The sequence below is a fragment of the Oncorhynchus gorbuscha genome, linkage group LG25 (genome assembly GCF_021184085.1).
Source record: "Oncorhynchus gorbuscha isolate QuinsamMale2020 ecotype Even-year linkage group LG25, OgorEven_v1.0, whole genome shotgun sequence".
NCBI lineage: Eukaryota > Metazoa > Chordata > Actinopteri > Salmoniformes > Salmonidae > Oncorhynchus > Oncorhynchus gorbuscha.
Window position 1 is genome coordinate 35,662,970 of NC_060197.1, and position 18,642 is coordinate 35,681,611.

The 18,642-nt window shown below is 41.4% G+C and overlaps 1 protein-coding gene across 10 annotated transcripts; it reads left to right on the forward strand.

Annotated features, from left to right (window-relative positions):
- The first annotated feature begins 2,429 nt into the window (after window positions 1-2,429).
- Window positions 2,430-10,265, forward strand: LOC124014350 (integumentary mucin C.1-like). 10 transcript variants are annotated; one of them, XM_046329228.1, is made up of 11 exons: window positions 2,442-2,744; window positions 4,550-4,609; window positions 4,866-5,013; window positions 5,342-5,461; window positions 5,821-5,892; window positions 6,019-6,039; window positions 6,145-6,186; window positions 7,226-7,327; window positions 7,435-7,459; window positions 7,859-7,941; window positions 8,978-10,265. In XM_046329228.1, exons 2-11 carry the CDS (start codon window positions 4,550-4,552, stop codon window positions 8,989-8,991), a joined length of 687 nt encoding a protein of 228 aa, XP_046185184.1. In that variant the 5' UTR covers window positions 2,442-2,744; the 3' UTR covers window positions 8,992-10,265. The 10 variants fall into 10 exon arrangements, with proteins under 10 accessions (XP_046185187.1, XP_046185188.1, XP_046185181.1 ...); XM_046329224.1 differs by having other exon boundaries at window positions 2,447-2,744; window positions 4,834-4,953; XM_046329222.1 differs by having other exon boundaries at window positions 2,452-2,744; window positions 4,834-5,013.
- Window positions 10,266-18,642: the final 8,377 nt, after the last annotated feature.

Genomic DNA, 18,642 nt, shown 5'->3' on the forward strand with positions numbered 1-18,642 from the left:
ATAATATTCGATCTGCTTCGCACTCTTCCGCTTCTTGCATTTCTTCAACAATGAGCTGACCTCACGAATCGCATCGAAAAAACGAATCATTTGTGTATTTGAATATATGAAACATGCAGTTGTTCACTGCCCATCTAAGAATGAGATCCCTCCACAAAGAGATGTACTGTCTCTGCTCCTACTTTGTATTTATCAAATAATAAGTTAAAATGATCATATTGATGGTTTTAAGTTGCTACAGGTCATGACGCTGAGCTGTAGCCTATTAGGCATTGTTGCAATAGAGGATTAGGTGATCTCTATAGTGCAATACATTTTGACAGTCATTTTGACATTTACCTTTTTTTTCATGTAACACTAGACTCAAAACTTTAACATTTAGTACCTTAAATTGATTTATCAAACAATATTGACCACATTTCATTGGAATTGATTACATTTTCATTGCAATTATAGTTTACATAATAATATGTTTACATAATACACCTAATAATTGTTTTAGGGGTATTTTGGAGTAGCCACCATTTGCCTTGATGACAGCTTTGCACAATCTTGGCATTCTCTCAACCAGCTTCACCTGGAATGCTTTTCCAACAGTCTTGAAGGAGTTCCCACATATTCTGAGCACTTGTTGGCTGCTTTTCCTTCACTCTGAGGTCCGACTCATCCCTAACCATCTCAATTGGGTCTAGGTTGGGTGATTGTGGAGGCCAGGTCATCTGATGTAGCACTCCATCACTCTCCTTCTTGGTCAAATAGCCCTTACCCAGCCTGGAGGTGTGTTGGGTCATTGTCCTGTTGAAAAAAAAATGAAAGCACACCCACACCATCACACCTCCTCCATGCTTCATGGTGGGAACTACGGTGGGAACTACGGTGGGAACTACACATGCGGAGATCATCGCCTACTCTGTGTTTTTGCGACTGCACTTGAAGAAACTTTCAAAGTTCTTGACATTTTCCTCATTGACTGACCTTCATGTCTTAACGTAATGATAGTCTGTCCTTTCTCTTTGCTTATTTGAGCTGTTCGCGCCATAATATGGACTTGGTCTTTTACCAAATAGGGCTATCTTCTGTATACCACACCTATCTTGTCACAACACAACTGATTGGCTCAAATGCATTCAGAAGGAAATAAATTCCACAAATTAACTTTTAACAAGGCACACCTGTTAATTTAAATGCATTTCAGGTGACTACCTCATAAAGCTGGTTGAGAGAATGCCAAGAGTGTGCAAAGCTGTCATGAAGGCAAAGGGTGGCTATTTGTAAAATCTCAAATATAACACATGTTTTGTTTTGTTTAACACTTTTTTGGTTACTACATAATTACACATGTGTTATTTCATCATTTAGATGTCTTCACTATTTCTACAATGTAGAAAATAGTACAAATAAAGAAAAACCCTTGAATGAGTAGGTGTGTCCAAACTTTTGACTGGTACTGTATTTGTTTAGGCCTCATTTTAAATTAGCAGATTCTCATTTACAATGACTTAGGGAAGACTTGCAGGGAATAAGCCTGTAAAATAAAGTGTACCGTCATCTCAGAAGAGAGGCAGGGTAGGAGAACAATGATGATTCTAAAAGGTAGAGAGGGACCAAGCCTGACCTGATTATTGAGGGAAGGGCTGATTAAAATGTATCATAATTTCCCCTTTGCCAAGATAATCCACCCACTTGACAGGTATGGCATATCAAGAAGCTGATAACACAGCATGGTCATTACACAGGTGCACCTTGTGCTGGGGACAATAAAAAGCCACTCTAAAATGTGCAGTTTTTTGTCACACCCTGATCTGTTTCACCTTTCTTGTGCTTGTCTCCACCCCCCCTCCAGGTGTCGCTTGTTTTCCCCATTATCCCCTGTGCATTTATGCCTGTGTTTTCTGTTTGTCTGTTGCCAGTTCGTCTTGTCAAACCGACCAGCGTGGTTTTCCTGTACGCCTGTGTTGCGCTAGCCCTTGTTTTTCCTAGTTTTGCTGCTTTGACCCTGAGTATGTTTGAAAATGTTGGTGTCTCAAGGGTGAGCTGAACATGTTAAGTTTCAGACAACACTGTTTTCCTGAAAGCCCACCCTGAAGGGTATACTACAAAGCAACTTTGATAAACAACCAGAAATAACTATTGATTTTCTGGTTCATTAAGATAAACTTAGGTACATGTTGTTGGTTGTTGAGTCAATTAGACCATGCTAATGTCAAGCTTATATTTCTACTAAATAAGCTATTTAAGAATATTAGCTGGTTAACTCCTTGATCCTACTGTACCCTCTGAACTGATACTGTACATGTTTCGGGTCATTCACAGCCCATCCTAGTCAGACACTTACTAAGACTCCTTCACACCAGTACGCCACTCCTGCAACGTGAGGGCAGGAAAAAATAAGTTACAGGAGTTGGCAATGGAGTACAAACAGCCTTAAGGGCCGGTGTCCCTATCCAGGCTGGGGCCCGAGAAAGACTTCTCCCACTGGCCGACGCAGCCTCTCCAGCCCCCAACCCTCCGCCCTCGAGGGAAACTCCCTCTACTTCCTCCCCTTCTTTAAAGGATGTGCCAAAATAAGCAGCTATGGGCCAGACGATGAACACCTTTTCCACTGGTTGATAGCAGTGGCTCACACAGTTCTGAAGAACCCTAAGAAGCAGCCTGGAGGGAAACGCTCAGTAGAACCACCATGGACACCGTTAAGATAGCCTTACTCATCTTCCTTCTAACCTCGCTCCAGCTCCTCACAACAGGTAAGCCTACAGGGATATTTAGACCTGCTTTTGGCAGTCCAAAATGACTACTAAGTGGCTTGGATCGGAGAGCGCACAAGGTGACAAAGGATTGTCTCAGACAGATATGTCGAATTCAATTAATAATGGATTTTAAAAGTTACACAGTTACGAAGTGTTTAACACTGTTGGACAGATGAGAGTTTTAGTCCGGCAAAATGGATGCTTGAAAAAATAGGCAAAAAGACTTGCCAGTAGTTGCATTTTATAATGTTTTATGTTATTTTGTCTTGAGTAGAATAATTGCTTTTATTAGCTGTTGTATTTACTTATTGTCTTAATCAGACTTGGTTTGCAAATAAAAAAATGATGCATATGGACATGTGGTTCATTAAATATCTTATATAATAACACACGAAACACAACTGGCGATCACAATCAAGATATCCAGAACAGTGTGTTTGTGAGTTGAACTAAGAGAGGCTCACACTTTGAACATTTTTCCAGGGATGTCCAATGATGCCTATGTGCATTTTTCTGTTGGTACGAGCCTGAGATAAGAGCAGCATTGTTTTTTGTTGTTGTCGATTGGAATCTTGTGTAGTGCCCCCCCCCCCCTTAATAAGGGGCTATGAATGTTAATAAAGTAGCATAACACTTCGGGTTACGGTGTGTCAAGTATTACCAGGATAACTCAGAGACCTCCCCATGGTACAAGTCGCCCATGAGAGGCATATGGACATGAAGGTTGACAGGGAGATGCACCAAAGCTGTTGGCAGGACATTGAAACATCCATGTTTTACTAAAAGTCAATTGTAAGACCAGATGCACACCAAAAAAATCATATTTATTAGGTGTGTGTGAGGAACACTGTTCAGCACATTGTGTGCTTTACACCTACACTGAGTGTATAAAACATTAAGAACACCTGCTCTTTCCATGACAGACTGACCAGGTGAAAGCTATGATCCCTTATTGATGTCACTTGTTAAATCCACTTCAATCAGTGTAGATTAAGAAGAAGTGACAAGTTAAATAAGGATTTTTAAGGTTAGAGACAATTGAGACATGGATTGTGTATGTGTGCCATTTAGAGGGTGAATGGGAAAGACAAAATGTTGAAGTGCCTTTGAACAGGGTGGTAGTATGTGCCAGGCGCACAACCGTACTCTCCGTGTATATTTCAAGTCTCTACAAGTTCAGTGAATTCATGCAACAAATTCACTTCAGATTAGCCATTCTTGGCAATCTTTTCATGAGACATATTGCATCGGACAACACAGATAATGAGACAGGACCTATAGGAATAAAAAACATTGTTTGACGTCCAGGCCGAGACAAATGAATGTGGTTACTGGGCTTGTGGAAAAAATAAAGAGGGAGTCTCCTGATTTGTTGTTTTGCTTGGAGCATGGGCACAGATCCAGGACCTGCACTGCCCAGAAAGGTGATTGGAGCTGTAGATAGAGAAGGAGCAGTTTGGTTCCCACTGGCTAACAGAGGGTGAGAGATCATTGTCCTGACCATTTCGTAGTGAAATGATCCAATCGGCAGCAAATCTCCTTCCTGCATGAATGTAAACATCTGCAGGAAACACCTAAGCAAAGCCCTAGTGACTACAGTGCAAGCCTCTATGGAGTGGACAGAGACATTTGAGTTTTTTTCCCTTGCAAATATGTCCCACCATAATATATACAAAACTAAATTGATAAAGAGTTCTCTTAGCAGGAAGTATCCGCCTACAATATATTATATTACATCTATAAAAAAACTAAACTTACTGAATGATTTAATTGTTTTTGTCTGCCTCTCGCCTGTTGTTCAGATGCTTCTTTTGTTACCACACAAAAATCAGCAGAACATTCAACAACAGGCAAACCATCAGGTAGGTAATATTTCAAGAGACAGTGGTAGTAATTTAGAAAAAATCTCAGGGATTCCTTAATTTCTTTTTTATTACAAACAAAAAATGAACACTCGAGAGTCTGGTTGCATTTTAAAGTCTGAAATATATTATCGCATCACATATGTTTATCCTGCTGCTAAGTTTTGTGATTTGAATCTTATTGTACACTACTGAGTTAGAACATCTTTGATCTGTCATCACAGAAACTACGACTGTTCCTCTTTCCACTGTAAAGAACCTTGGTGCAAATGTTACTGCAACCAGCGTTACTGCAACCAGCGTTACTGCAACCAGCGTTACTGCAACCAGTGTGACCCCAACCAGTGTGACCCCAACCAGTGTGACCCCAACCAGTGTGACCCCAACCAGTGTGACCCCAACCAGTAAGTCAAATAAAAACTTTTCAAAACATGGTCTAATGTTACAATGTTCTAGTTCAAATAAGTGTCAGAACATTAGGACATTGTAACATTAAAAAGTGTTCCATCTTTAGAGATACAGTATGCTGGTTTAGAAACTGCTGTTAACACAGCATCATAAAATGCATCATACCGACTGTATATCTGTACTTTGAAAGTGATGTATCTTGTAAACTTGATTGCTGACATGCAAAACATTTTTTGGACTACATCAATAATGGACTAATGAAACAAACACCAAAATATTGTTTTTGTGGTGGAATTTTCCTTTAAGAATGATTTTGCATTCCAGATAATTCTACCTGGAATTCTGCCACAGCGCTTGCTACATCAAGAGTAACAGAAAATACAAAAATGTCATCCTCACCCCAAGCCCCAGTGAATTCCGCATCTCCATATACTAAGGATAATGGTGAGACTTCATAGACATTTCCTTTAAATTGGCTATTGAAATGTAATCTGTCTTCTCTGTAAACTTTATTTTTATGACAGAGGTCCTACATCATACAATAGGTCTGATCTGCTCACATGTGATTGTGCAACAAAAAAAACAGATAATAGCCAGGGTTCGAACATATATATACATCATCTCGGAGTGCTGATTTAGGATCAGTCTTGTCTTTCAGGTCCCAATGAATAAGATTACATGGACAGGGAGGACTTGATCCTACTGTAGATCAGCTCTCCTACTCTGACAAGCTTAATACTGGCCCAGATCTTTTAAAATGTTAGACGTTTTCTGAACGAGTGCATTCTACCTCGTTCGCACAGAAACACAAGGGACCCAGGCCCCAACAACTGTTACCAAGAGTGACATTTCTCACCTTAACAAAAAGCTCTCAGGTAGGAGAAGATTTGTTTACCCTCTCTCAAATCACAATAGAGATAGGCTAGACGATAGCAAGTACTGCATTGGGTTAATGATACCATGACCCCATAACAATGTTTTGCCATGAATGTTGTCTTCAGGTTCAGAGGATGAAAATACAGGTAAGTCTAAAGCACCATCACTGTCGCTCAGTGCACTATTTTGTCTACTACCTGTGTAGGAAGACACGATGGTATAATGATAAAAATGACAATTTTTCCCCCCAGATCAAGATAAAGTCAAGGACAATAAGAATACGGATCATGTCGGTACGTCCTCTACTACCATCAACTGTATAGGAATAAACTCACATTGTCACAAATGATGCTCCATTTTCCTTGCACTGAAAAACACACGGTCCGCAAAATAACCATAACATTTTAAATGGACACATTATCCAGATGACAAGTTACCAACACCATATATACAAAAGTATGTGGACACCCTTTCAAATGAATGGATTTGGCTATTTCAGCCACACCCGTTGCCGACAGGAGTATAAGATCGAGCACACCGCCATGCATTCTCCATAGACAAACATTGCTAGTGGAACGGCCTTAACGAAGAGCTCAGTGACTTTCAACATGGCACCGTGATAGGACACCACCTTTCCAACAAGTCACATTTCTGCCCTGCTTAGAGCTGCCACGATCAACTGTAAGGGCTGTTGTAGTAAAGCAGCAAAGGGGGGAATCAACTCCATATCAATGCCCATGATTTTGGAATGAGATGTTCGACGAGCAGGTGTCCACATACTTGAGGGTATGTAGGGTATTATGCAACTAGTATCTCCTTCTCGTGGTCATCGAAAGCTCAGTTACCACATAAATCACACTGCAGAGTATATGGAGTTTTACGTTATGTTATTGTTTTCTACCAGGTCAACAGGCTGGAGGTGAGAGACGGAAACTCCTAAATCAATTAATATAGCACCTTTATGGACCCATTTACCTCAGCATCTAATGTTCTACCACACCCACCAGAGGGTGCACACACTTCAAATTTGTCTGGGTTGTGTGTGTGTGTGTGTGTGTGTGTGTGTGTGTGTGTGTGTGTGTGTGTGTGTGTGTGTGTGTGTGTGTGTGTGTGTGTGTGTGTGTGTGTGTGTGTGTGTGTGTGTGTGTGTGTGTGTGTGTGTGTGTGTGTGTGTGCAAAGTCAATAGGCAAGCCATGTTTGATTACAAATCATCATAAATTGCCTACATTGCACATTGTCCCAACAATGGTACTAATCGAACTTCTCATGGGATGTGAAAAACAACAGTTTTGTCTGCCACACTAAAAGATATACCTCCTCTTTGTCTTCAGATAAGAACCTGCTGTGGATTCTTTTGCCAGTCCTGGCACTTGTGGGGGCTGCTGTCGTGGTCCTTCTGAAAAGTAAATGCATGAAGGACCACGATCACACAGGTACTACTCAATGACTGAAACAGCTGTGACTCTACACAGCATTATGTCTACATACTCATTACAAACTAAATAGCACTCATTATTCCATGTTTTTTGTCCCTGAACAGAGATAACTGATAATGGAACAGAAAAGTAAGTATAGTCGTTGTACATAAAGATAGGACTCCTTTTGAACAGTTCAATTATAAACTGGGTGGTTCAGGCCCTGAATGCCGATTGGCTGAAAGCTGTGGTATATCAGACCGTATACCACGTGTATGACAGAACATTTATTTTTACCTTTCTAATTACATTGGTAACCAGTTTATAATAGCAACAAGGCACCTCTGGAGTTTGTGGTATATTGCTAATATACCACGGCTTAGGGCTGTATCCAGGCACTTCGCGTTGCGTTGTGCTTAAGACCTGCCCTTAGCCGTGGTATATTGGCCATATACCACACCTCCTCAGGCCTTATTGTTTAAATATACTGTGATCTTGTCAAAAAATACTATTTTACCACCAATATGCCGTGCTGTCTCCTCTTTGCAGTGCCTCTTTCCAGAGCAGGCCAGACAACGCCAAAGACGGTGTCATGCTTCTCGGGGTGAAGTCTTCAGGTGGTGAAGACAATGGTACGTTTAAACTGTTTCACTTACTTAGCATTGTCAAATGGTGAGGCGCTGTTATACTGTAAACTTCCAGCAGCTCTGGTGAATGCATAACCAGGCCATTGCAGTAAAGCTCGGCTCGGCTCAGTAGTGTGAAAATATTATAACAAGCAATTAGTCTATTCAGTTCCCACGACTCCTCCCCTTCAAGTGAAGTAAAGACCAGGAGGAACACTTCAATAAAACTGTAAAAAGTGCAAGAGAATCATAGTCTTCTACTTAACTTTCCCAAGTTCTCGCACTCATTTCCACCATCCCTCTACATTACAACTGTTTCATCAGGCGTGGACCTGCAATTATTGCAGTGAAGCCTGGAGCTTTTAATATCTCATTGTGCACATTCAGTAAATGAGCTTGGGCTGCAGAGAACAGGGGAAGGTGTTTCCTGTGATTTCTCATCCCCACCCTTGAAAGACCAGCAGAGGATGAAAGATGGGGACTTCCTCACACAAACACAGATTATTTTGAACGGGCCCTATTGTGTGGCTCCCTGGGCCGGCAAATGTCAATGTGCCCTGGGCAGACCCTGTGTGTAGTTTGCACATCAGGCATAAATAGGCCTCCCTCCCCAAATGGGAATTTGGCTTAAAATCCCTACCTTCCTCCCTTTTCACTGTAATCAGAGCCTCATCTGTTTGCTGGTAAACTCTGAAAGCTGGACAATAATACAACACTGAACTCTACTGTTCTGTTGAGCAACCACGAAGCAAACACACCAGGGCTGAGTTCAACAGGACGCAACGTCATGGAACATTCAGATAGAAATGTACTATACAGAACAAGGATGCCTCTGTCATTTAAAATAAGGAATCACGCTGTCTCTATTCCTGGCATTTCTATCTGCAACGTTCGACAACGTTTGGCTACTGATCGTGGCTCTGGATATTCCTTTTTTCTAATGCGAGGGATGTTGTAATATAACCACACCTGTCAAATTAGATCCTGGGTTAGGGTTTTATAATACATAACCAGTTTGTTCATTTTGAACTCTCCATTTCAGCTGCTGCAAGATAAACGGGAGGCCATCCCATTTGAAAGGACCAATGGATGAGGACGAGCTCTTACAACCCGAAAAATGGTCCAGATCCCTTCACCTTCAACGATCTAAACCTTTATGGACAATCAAATACAGCGTTACAGAATCACAAAAGTTACTGAAGTGGGAACATTTGTATATGGTTTGTGAGTATTGTAGGATATGGGGCTCTTAACTGAACACGTGTCTGTTAGAAGGTATAGCATGTTTTATTATGTACTTCATTGTTTTGTGTATTCCTATTTTGATGGTAATTTAGTCAAGAAGGAATTGTGATTTTAATTTAATCAAGACCAAACATACAGACATTTTAGTCAGGAAAACGATGCTGGATTCTGAATTAACATGAATAAATGAACCCAAATTCTCATTGTCTGAGTGTAAGATGATTGTCTCACCCCTGTATTCAAGATACGGGTTTTGATTTGATTAAATCACCCAAACATGCATGAAATCCAAATGTACTGAACCTGAATTCAACACACAATTCCTCGATTTAAACCAGTTAGTGACCAATACACATGGTTAACAAGTGTTTGTATGCTTTAAATCTGTTTAAAATAAATATTTAGTTTTCAGTGTAAATGCCAGGATTGTAAAGATGAGCTTTTTTACCAGTATGTTTCCTGCTTTTGAACAAGTTATTCTGTATATTAGCTGTTGCTTGTCAGAAAACCTTTGTCAAATGTTTCCCAAGGAGGGTTGGATTTGTTTAAATCACAGATGTATGTTTCCCAAGGAGGGTTGGGTTTGTTTAAATCACAGATGTATGTTTCCCAAGGAGGGTTGGGTTTGTTTAAATCACAGATGTATGTTTCCCAAGGAGGGTTGGGTTTGTTTAAATCACAGATGTATGTTTCCCAAGGAGGGTTGGGTTTGTTTAAATCACAGATGTATGTTTCCCAAGGAGGGTTGGGTTTGTTTAAATCACAGATGTATGTTTCCCAAGGAGGGTTGGGTTTGTTTAAATCACAGATGTATGTTTCCCAAGGAGGGTTGGGTTTGTTTAAATCACAGATGTATGTTTTACAACATTTGGGGTTAAAGCAAATAAACTAAACGTGTTTATGTTTTGTAACGGAGCAAATCCATAAGATTTCCCTCTGGTCAAAGATGATTTGAATTTCAAAAAATACAGAACAGCGCTGTTTTACTGATCGGCATTAGTTGAATATTTGTTGTTTTGCACCTGTACATGCTAACAAAACATTGGCGCCATTATACAATGATTAAAGTTCATGTTGATTTTGGATGTTGACTACACCTGGCTACACTCCATATCTGATTGATTTGAATGTGTTGAGTTATATAATGCACCATTGGTTCTTAACGGTATGCAAATAAGCAGGCCTTATCGTATTCCCAAATAGTAAACACGTTTTTAATGGACAGCAAAGTCCAGGCCCAGCTGCTCCCATCACTCCTGGAGGGTTCAGTTCCAACCAGGTTGTCTTTCTTTGTCGTCAAACTGCACATATCAGATCTCACAATGATTTGTCTGAGAAACCATTTGAATAGGCTATATTATAACACAGGCTTAGTAATCTTCTGAGATGTGCAGCATCTAGAGCCTACTTGATTCGCCACCTGTAAAATGTCTAATTTATCAAAATAAACAACATGGCTAATGTAGCCTGGTAACCTTTCAGAACTGCACAGCCGAAGAATAGCAGGTCTTCAAAGGTAAGCATAGAGTTGTTGTCCATCCAGACACTCAACCTCTCAGTGCAGGCCCTGATAGAAAGGGTGGACACTCCAATGAATACTCTCTTATTGGGCAGGTGGAACATAAGAGACTATTCGGATGTACTCCAGTTCTCTCCGAGAATGCTGACTAGGAACACTATGATACACCAGCCAGACCAACAATCACACGGACTCCTCAACAAAAAAGACCATGATACAGCGTTAATATGTATTAAAACATTGAAAGATATGAGCCAGGGAATGACCCCAGAGGACACCTCATAGACTACTATAACTCCCTACCCATGGAGCTTAGCTACTCATTGCCATTTGTTAATTAGGTTTTGCAGAAGCAGTAGCTACTCTTCCTGGGGTCCACAAAACATGAAAAGTAACAAAACACATTTTAAATACAACGATATGCAATACAACTGAAAAAGTATGTGTGTGTGTGTGTTACAGTCCCCGCCGTTCCATGAGTTGTTTAATCCATTTTTTTAAAGGTAATTTCATTGTTTGCTTGAGTAATTGGACATGGGAGTGCCATTAGAATCATGGCTCTGTGTAAAACTGTGTGTTGCCGTGAATTTTTGTTTTGGACTTGGGGACTGTGAAGAGAACCCTGGTGGCATGTCTTGTGGGGAATGTACAGGTGTCTGAGCTGAATGTTATTCGATTATGCAAACTATCTGGAATTTGTCACAGTAATATTTATCATAAAAACGAGAAGAGAAGTAGTTAATCTCTTGTCAACCCTCAACCATCTCAACATGGCACTGGGTCACCTCCATTGCTTTGGCTGCATGTTTGGGGTCATTGTCCTGTTGGAATGTAAAATCTTCGCCCCAGTCTAAGGTTGTTTGCACTCTGAAGCAGGTTCTCATCAAGGATTTGCCTGTATATGGGTCCATTCATTGTTCCCTCTGTCCTTACCAGTCTCCCAGTCCCTCCCACTGAAAAGCACGGTAGGAATGTGTTGGATGGGTAATGAGCTATGCCTGGTTTTCTCCAAACATAGCACTTTGCATTCAGGACAAAGAGTACATTTTTTTGTTTCATCAGACCACATAATCTCACAGTCTTTCATGTGTCTTTTTGCAAACTCCAGGCGTGCTGTCATATGCCCTTTTCTCAGGAGTGGCTTCCATCTGGCCACCCTCCCATAAAGCACAGATTGGTGAAGTGCTGTAGAGACTGTTGTCCTTCTGGCAGGTTCTCCCATCTCAGCCAAGGAACTCTGTAGTTCTCTCAGAGTGGTCATTGGTTTCTTGGTCACCTCCCTGACCAAGGTCCTTCTTGCCCGGTTGCTCAAATTGGTTGGATGGCCAGCTCTAGGCATAGTCTGGGTAATTCCATATTTTTTTCAATTTCCCAATGATGTGCTCTTGGAAAATGTCAACACTAAAGAAATTGTTTTATACCCTTCCCTAGATATATGCCTCATCACAATTCTATCTCAGGGATTTACAGACCGTTCTTGGACGTCTTCCATTGAAGAATGATGGAGGCCGCTGTGTTCTTGGGGATCTTCAATGCTGATCTATGATCTATGTCTTGACACAATCCTGTCTGGGAGCTCTAAGGACAATTCCTTCAACCTCATGTCTTGGCTTCTGTTCTGACATGCACTGTCAACTGTGGGACTTTAAATAGACAGGTGTGTTTCTTTCTAAATCATTTCCGAACAATTGAATTGGCCAGCGTTGGACTCCAATCAAGTTGTAGTGACATCTCAAGGATGATAAAAGAAAATTGGATGCACCTTTCAGCTCAATATGGAGTGGCATAGCAAAGGGGTATGAATACTTACAGAGGGGCATACAATTATTTAGTCAGCTACCAATTGTGCAGGTTCTCCCACTTAAAAAGATGAGAGAGGCCTGTAATTTTCATCATAGGTACACTTCAACTATGACAGACAAAATGAAGAAAGAAAATTCAGAAAATCACATTGTAGGATTTTTAATGAATTTATTTGCAAATTATGGTGGAAAATAAGTATTTGGTCACCTACAAACAAGCAAGATTTCTGGCTCTCACAGACCTGTAACTTCTTCTTTAAGAGGCTCCTCTGTCCTCCACTCGTTACCTGTATTAATGGCACCTGTTTGAACTTGTTATCAGTATAAAAGACACCTGTCCACAACCTCAAACAGTCACACTCCAAACTCCACTATGGCCAAGACCAAAGATCTGTCAAAGGACACCAGAAACAAAATTGTAGACCTGCACCCGGCTGGGAAGACTGAATCTGCAATAGGTAAGCAGCTTGGTTTGAAGAAATCAACTGTGGGAGCAATTATTAGGAAATGGAAGACATACAAGACCACTGATAATCTCCCTCGATCTGGGGCTCCACGCAAGCTATCACCCCATTGGGTCAAAATGATCACAAGAACGGTGAGCAAAAATCCCAGAACCACACGGGGGGACCTAGTGAATGACCTGCAGAGAGCTGGGACCAAAGTAACAAAGCCTACCATCAATAACACACTACGCCGCCAGGGACTCAAATCCTGCAGTGCCAGACGTGTCCCCCTGCTTAAGCCAGTACATGTCTAGGCCCGTCTGAAGTTTGCTAGAGAGCATTTGGATGATCCAGAAGAAGATTGGGAGAATGTCATATGGTCAGATGAAACCAAAATATAACTTTTTGGTAAAAACTCAACTCATCGTGTTTGGAGGACAAAGAATGCTGAGTCGCATCCAAAGAACACCATACCTACTGTGAAGCATGGGGGTGGAAACATCATGCTTTGGGACTGTTTTTCTGCAAAGGGACCAGGACGACTGATCCATGTAAAGGAAAGAATGAATGGGGCCATGTATCGTGAGATTTTGAGTGAAAACCTCCTTCCATCAGCAAGGACATTGAAGATGAAACATGGCTGGGAATTTCAGCATGACAATGATCCCAAACACCAATGATCCCAAACACACCACCCAGGCAATGAAGGAGTGGCTTCGTAAGAAGCATTTCAAGGTCCTGGAGTGGCCTAGCCAGTCTCCAGATCTCAACCCCATAGAAAATCTTTGGAGGGAGTTGAAAGTCCGTGTTGCCCAGCAACAGCCCCAAAACATCACTGCTCTAGAGATCTGCATGGAGGAATGGGCCAAAATGCCAGCAACAGTGTGTGGAAACCTTGTGAAGACTTACAGAAAACGTTTGACCTCTGTCATTGCCAACAAAAGGGTATATAACAAAGTATTGAGATAAACTTTTGTTATTGACCAAATACTTATTTTCCACCATAATTTGCAAATAAATAAATAAATAAATCCTACAATATGAATTTCTAGATTTTTTTTCTCATTTTGTCTGTTATAGTTGAAGTGTACCTATGATGAAAATTACAGGCCTCTCTCATCTTTTTAAGTCGGAGAACTTGCACAATTGGTGGCTGACTAAATACTTTTTTGCCCCTCTGTATATACTGTACTCGATACCATCTACTGCATCTTGCCAATGCCGTTCTGTACTATCACTCATTCATATATCTTTATGTACATATTCTTTACCCCTTTACACTTGTGTATATAAGGTAGGAGTTGTGGAGTTGTTAGGTTAGATTACTCGTTGGTTATTAATGCATTGTTGGAACTATAAGCACAAGCATTTCGCTACACTCGCATTAACATCTGCTAACCATGTGTATGTGACAAATAAAATTTGATTTGATTTGATTGTTGCAAAAGCCATTATACCATAGAAGAGAAATGCAACCCAACAGAAGAGGCATGATGGGTCTCCTGTTAGATTCTACAAGAAGGTCAGGGGATGCAATAGGAGTCATGAATTGCTGAGAAGAAATGGGTGCCAGCATACCAGACCCCTTGGGCAGGGAGATAACAAGAGGATCCGCCTCCATTGCACTGGATTAGTAATGTGAAGCTCAACCAGGGATACTTTTGCCTCATTCAGGGAAGCTTATTCGACAAATGGAAATATTTCACAGGCAGAGTTTGGCAGTGCTCGCCTTACTCACTAAAACTGAAGGTCACACAGGCAAACTGAGGGACTGGAGACTATTGCCCTTATTACAGCCATTTCAATGTCTTTGACAGACCATAGTGCCAAATACAGTTCTGTCTATTAAAAAGTTATATTTTCTTAATATATTTTATTTAACCAGGCCTCTAAAGTCGGATTCTCCAATTTATGAGTTGGGGTTAGCGATGCCGCAACCACCGGAAGTTGATTCAAAACTATTTTGTGAAAAATGCTATCACACAATGTTAGCTCTCACACAAAATGTGGTTTGGAATTTAAGACATTGCTAGTAATTTGCTTGAATGAGGAAGTGCAGTGCAGAGTACACCCAAACCCAATCTGCTCATGATTCAATTGAAATTGAACATGGAACCGGCAGGGGGCAGAGTTAAACATTGTTGTTTTGGTATAACCACAATGCCTCTCAATAACTGCTCATTTCAGAGAAGGAAGTGGCCAGGGTGAAAGCTGAGATGGAGGAGAAGAGAGAAGGAGGTGGCCAGTTGTAAAGATCCCCAAATGGTGCAAGAGGGCTGTAGGAGATAGATGGAGAGGGTGTGCCTGTGTACTGTAGGCCTGCAGAGAGATACAGGGAGATACACTGCATTAGGAAAGTATTCAAACCCCTTGACTTTTCCCACATTTTGTTACATTACAGCCTTATTCTAAAATGGATTAAATACATTTTTGTCCTCATCAATCTACACATAATATCCCACAATGACAAAGGGAAAACAGGTTTTTAGAAATTTTTGCCCATTTAAAAAATGTAAATAAGTTTTTTTTTTTTTTTTTAAGTATTCAGACCCTTTGAAATTGAGCTCAGGTGCATCATGTTTGATCATCCTTGAGATGTTTGTACAACTTGATTGGAGTCCACCTGCAATTAATTAAATTGATTGGACATGATTTGGAAAGCACACACCTTTCTTTACAAGGTGCCACAGTTGACCCTTGCATGTCAGAGCAAAAACCAAGCCATGAGGTTGAAGGAATTGTCGGTAGAGCTCCAAGACAGGATTGTATCAAGGCACAGATCTGGGGAAAGGTACCAAAACATTTCTACAGCATTGAAGTTCCCCAAGAACACAGTGACCTCCATCATATTTAAATGGAAGAAGCTTGGAACCACCAAAGCTCTTCGTAGAGCTGGCAGCCCGGCCAAACTGAGCAATTGGGGGAGAAGGGCCTTGGTCAGGTAGGTGACCAAGAACCCGATGGTCACTCTGACAGAGCTCTAGAGTTCCTCTGTGAAGATGGGAGAACCTTCCAGAAGGACAACCATCTCTGCAGAACTCTACCAATCAGGCCTTTATGGTAGAGTGGCCAGACGAAAGCCACTCCTCTGTAAAAGGCACATGACAGCCCGCTTGGAGTTTGCCAAAAGGTACCTAAAGACTTTCAGACCATGATAAACAAGATTCTCTGGTCTGATGAAACAAGGATTGAAATGCCAAGCATCACATCTGGAGGAAAACTGGCCCCATCCCTACAGTGAAGCATGGTGGTGGCAGCATCATGCTGTGGGGATGTTCTTCAGAAGCAGGGACTGGAGACTGGTCAGGAACGAGGGAAAGATGAACAGAGCAAAGTACAGAGATCCTTGATGAATATCTGCTCCAGAGCACTCAGGACCTCAGACTGAGGTGAAGGTTTACCTTCCAACATGACAACGACCCTAAGCACAAAGCCAAGATACTGCAGGAGTAGCTCCCCATCTAACCTGACAGAGCTTGAGAGGATCTGCAGAGAAGAATGTGAGAAACTCCTCAAATACAGGTGTGCCAAGCTTATAGCGTCATACCCTAGTGGACTCGAATCGCTGCCAAAGGTGCTTCAACAAAGTACTGAGTAAAAGGTCTGAATACATATGTAAATGTGATGTTTCATTTTTTTTTTATACATTTGCAAATATTTCTAAAAACCTGTTTTTGCTTTGTTATTATTCACTGGGGGAAAACTGTCTGACCTCGCATTGGTAACTTAAGAGGGCGGAACTTGACTTTATACAGATGTGGGGGGAAATGGCCTTGAAGGGGATTTTTGGGAATTCTGCAAGAGGGACCTGGCAACCCTGTTTGTGAGTCATGAACACGGTACGTGTATAACTACAACCAGTTAGCAAGTCGGACATTTCCAAGTTTCCTAGTTGCGATTTGCATGTGAAAGCGGCATCCTTATCAGCGAATATTAGTCTGGCTGTTGTGTAATGCCCTTATTAAATTTAAAACATTAGCAATTTTAACTGTTCTTCTAGTCTCCAGTTGCACTGGCAATGCATGTGACTGTGTTTTTTTAGGGGTATCTTGTTCTATCCATGTGACAGCCAGAGCTCCCTGGTGCATTGGATTCCATTACCCTCAGCTGTAAAGAGGGAGGGCCAGGCCTGGAGAGTCAGATTGCATGGGGGAAATCAAATGGCTGTTGAGAGGGATTGATAATGGAATCCCAGAGTGTAGCTGTTGCGCTGCAGCTACAGTTAAACATCACTCTTCAAACATCTTATTGAACAATGCACACAAACCTGCCCGTGTCTCTCCATACTGAATAAGTTTGTGATGAGTAACTTTGCCTGAGAACTGAAGACGAGTGATTGCTTCCTGAGCTGAGGATTTAGCTCAGGGTCTTGTGCCGTGCAGAATGTCATGTAAGAATCATCCCAGCTTGAAATAGTTCCCAATCGTTCTGACACAGGACTCCTGGATTCAAGCCCAGTCTGTCACATTGGTTCCGTGACCGGCATGGGTCTCTGAGAAAGAGGATGGCAAACGGGGTGAAGTGTAATTTAGGTGGTTTGGTGAGTAATGCTCATGTGATGAGTTAATGAAAACGCGTGTAAATTCCCCAAGGCAACGCTAGGCTAGCTCAGTGGACTAACAGTCTTCTGATGCACAGGAGACCAAAGAAAACATACCTTACTGCACTTATCATTTGCCTGGCTACACAGACACCTTGCTCCAGCCAAACGCTACACCACACCCACAGACATTAGTTTCTTCTCCGCAATGAGTCTGGATCTGAGTACCTCCCTGATCCTTCAACGAATGTTAACACATTCGGGGCTATCTGATTGATCCCGAACCCGATGGGTTGGGCTAAAGCCAGAACACACGTGGCTAAAGCGGCAGTTTGAAAATTCATCATTGGCTTTGATACTCTGATTGGTTGGAGATGATCCAATCACTGATGACTTTGTTTGTAAAATACCCCTTGTTGTACTCATCAATACAAACGACTTCAATGATGGCTGTCTCAGACTAAAGTATGTAGTGAATGACAGAGCAGCGGAATAATTTTATGTGAGTCGTCATGTGTTCTATTATACTTTCCACCAATTTCAATCCATGACTTTGGGAAGCTGCTCCGTGAGGCTCCCCAGATCCCATTTCCAGAGGTGTCTGGAAGCAACTGTCTCGTCAAATTTTATGCTCAGTTTTCTTAATTAAATTTAGGAGAGCGTCAAACCATTTTAGATCCATTACTCCACCTCTAAAATGTACCCAGAGTGCAAAATGAATGTGCAATCCATCCGTTCATACATTTCTCAGCCACTAATAATATCATGTTATAGATAGACACAAAAAGTAAGGTAGCAACCATGGATATGCACACATCTCATTAAATTCTGAACAATGTAAAAAAAATACATGAGTTTAATTGACTACCTGTTGAATATGGTCCTTATGGTAATAATTTGACTACTAACACTTTTTCCCTGCTGAATTATCGCAGGTGAGCGAATAATTGCAAAATGCAGTTAGCAACAAAGTAATGTTTCTTGATTATTGGTTGACGCAATTTTTTTCGTGGCCAATCATGTGCCTCTGGGCATACGCTATCTGAGCGCCCTGACAAGCGCGAGGTGTGTTGCTTGGTAAACTTCAGCCAGTACCAGAATGATAAAATGATTCCGATTGGTCAAAGCTGCGTCAGCTGTCAGAAGAACGGTATA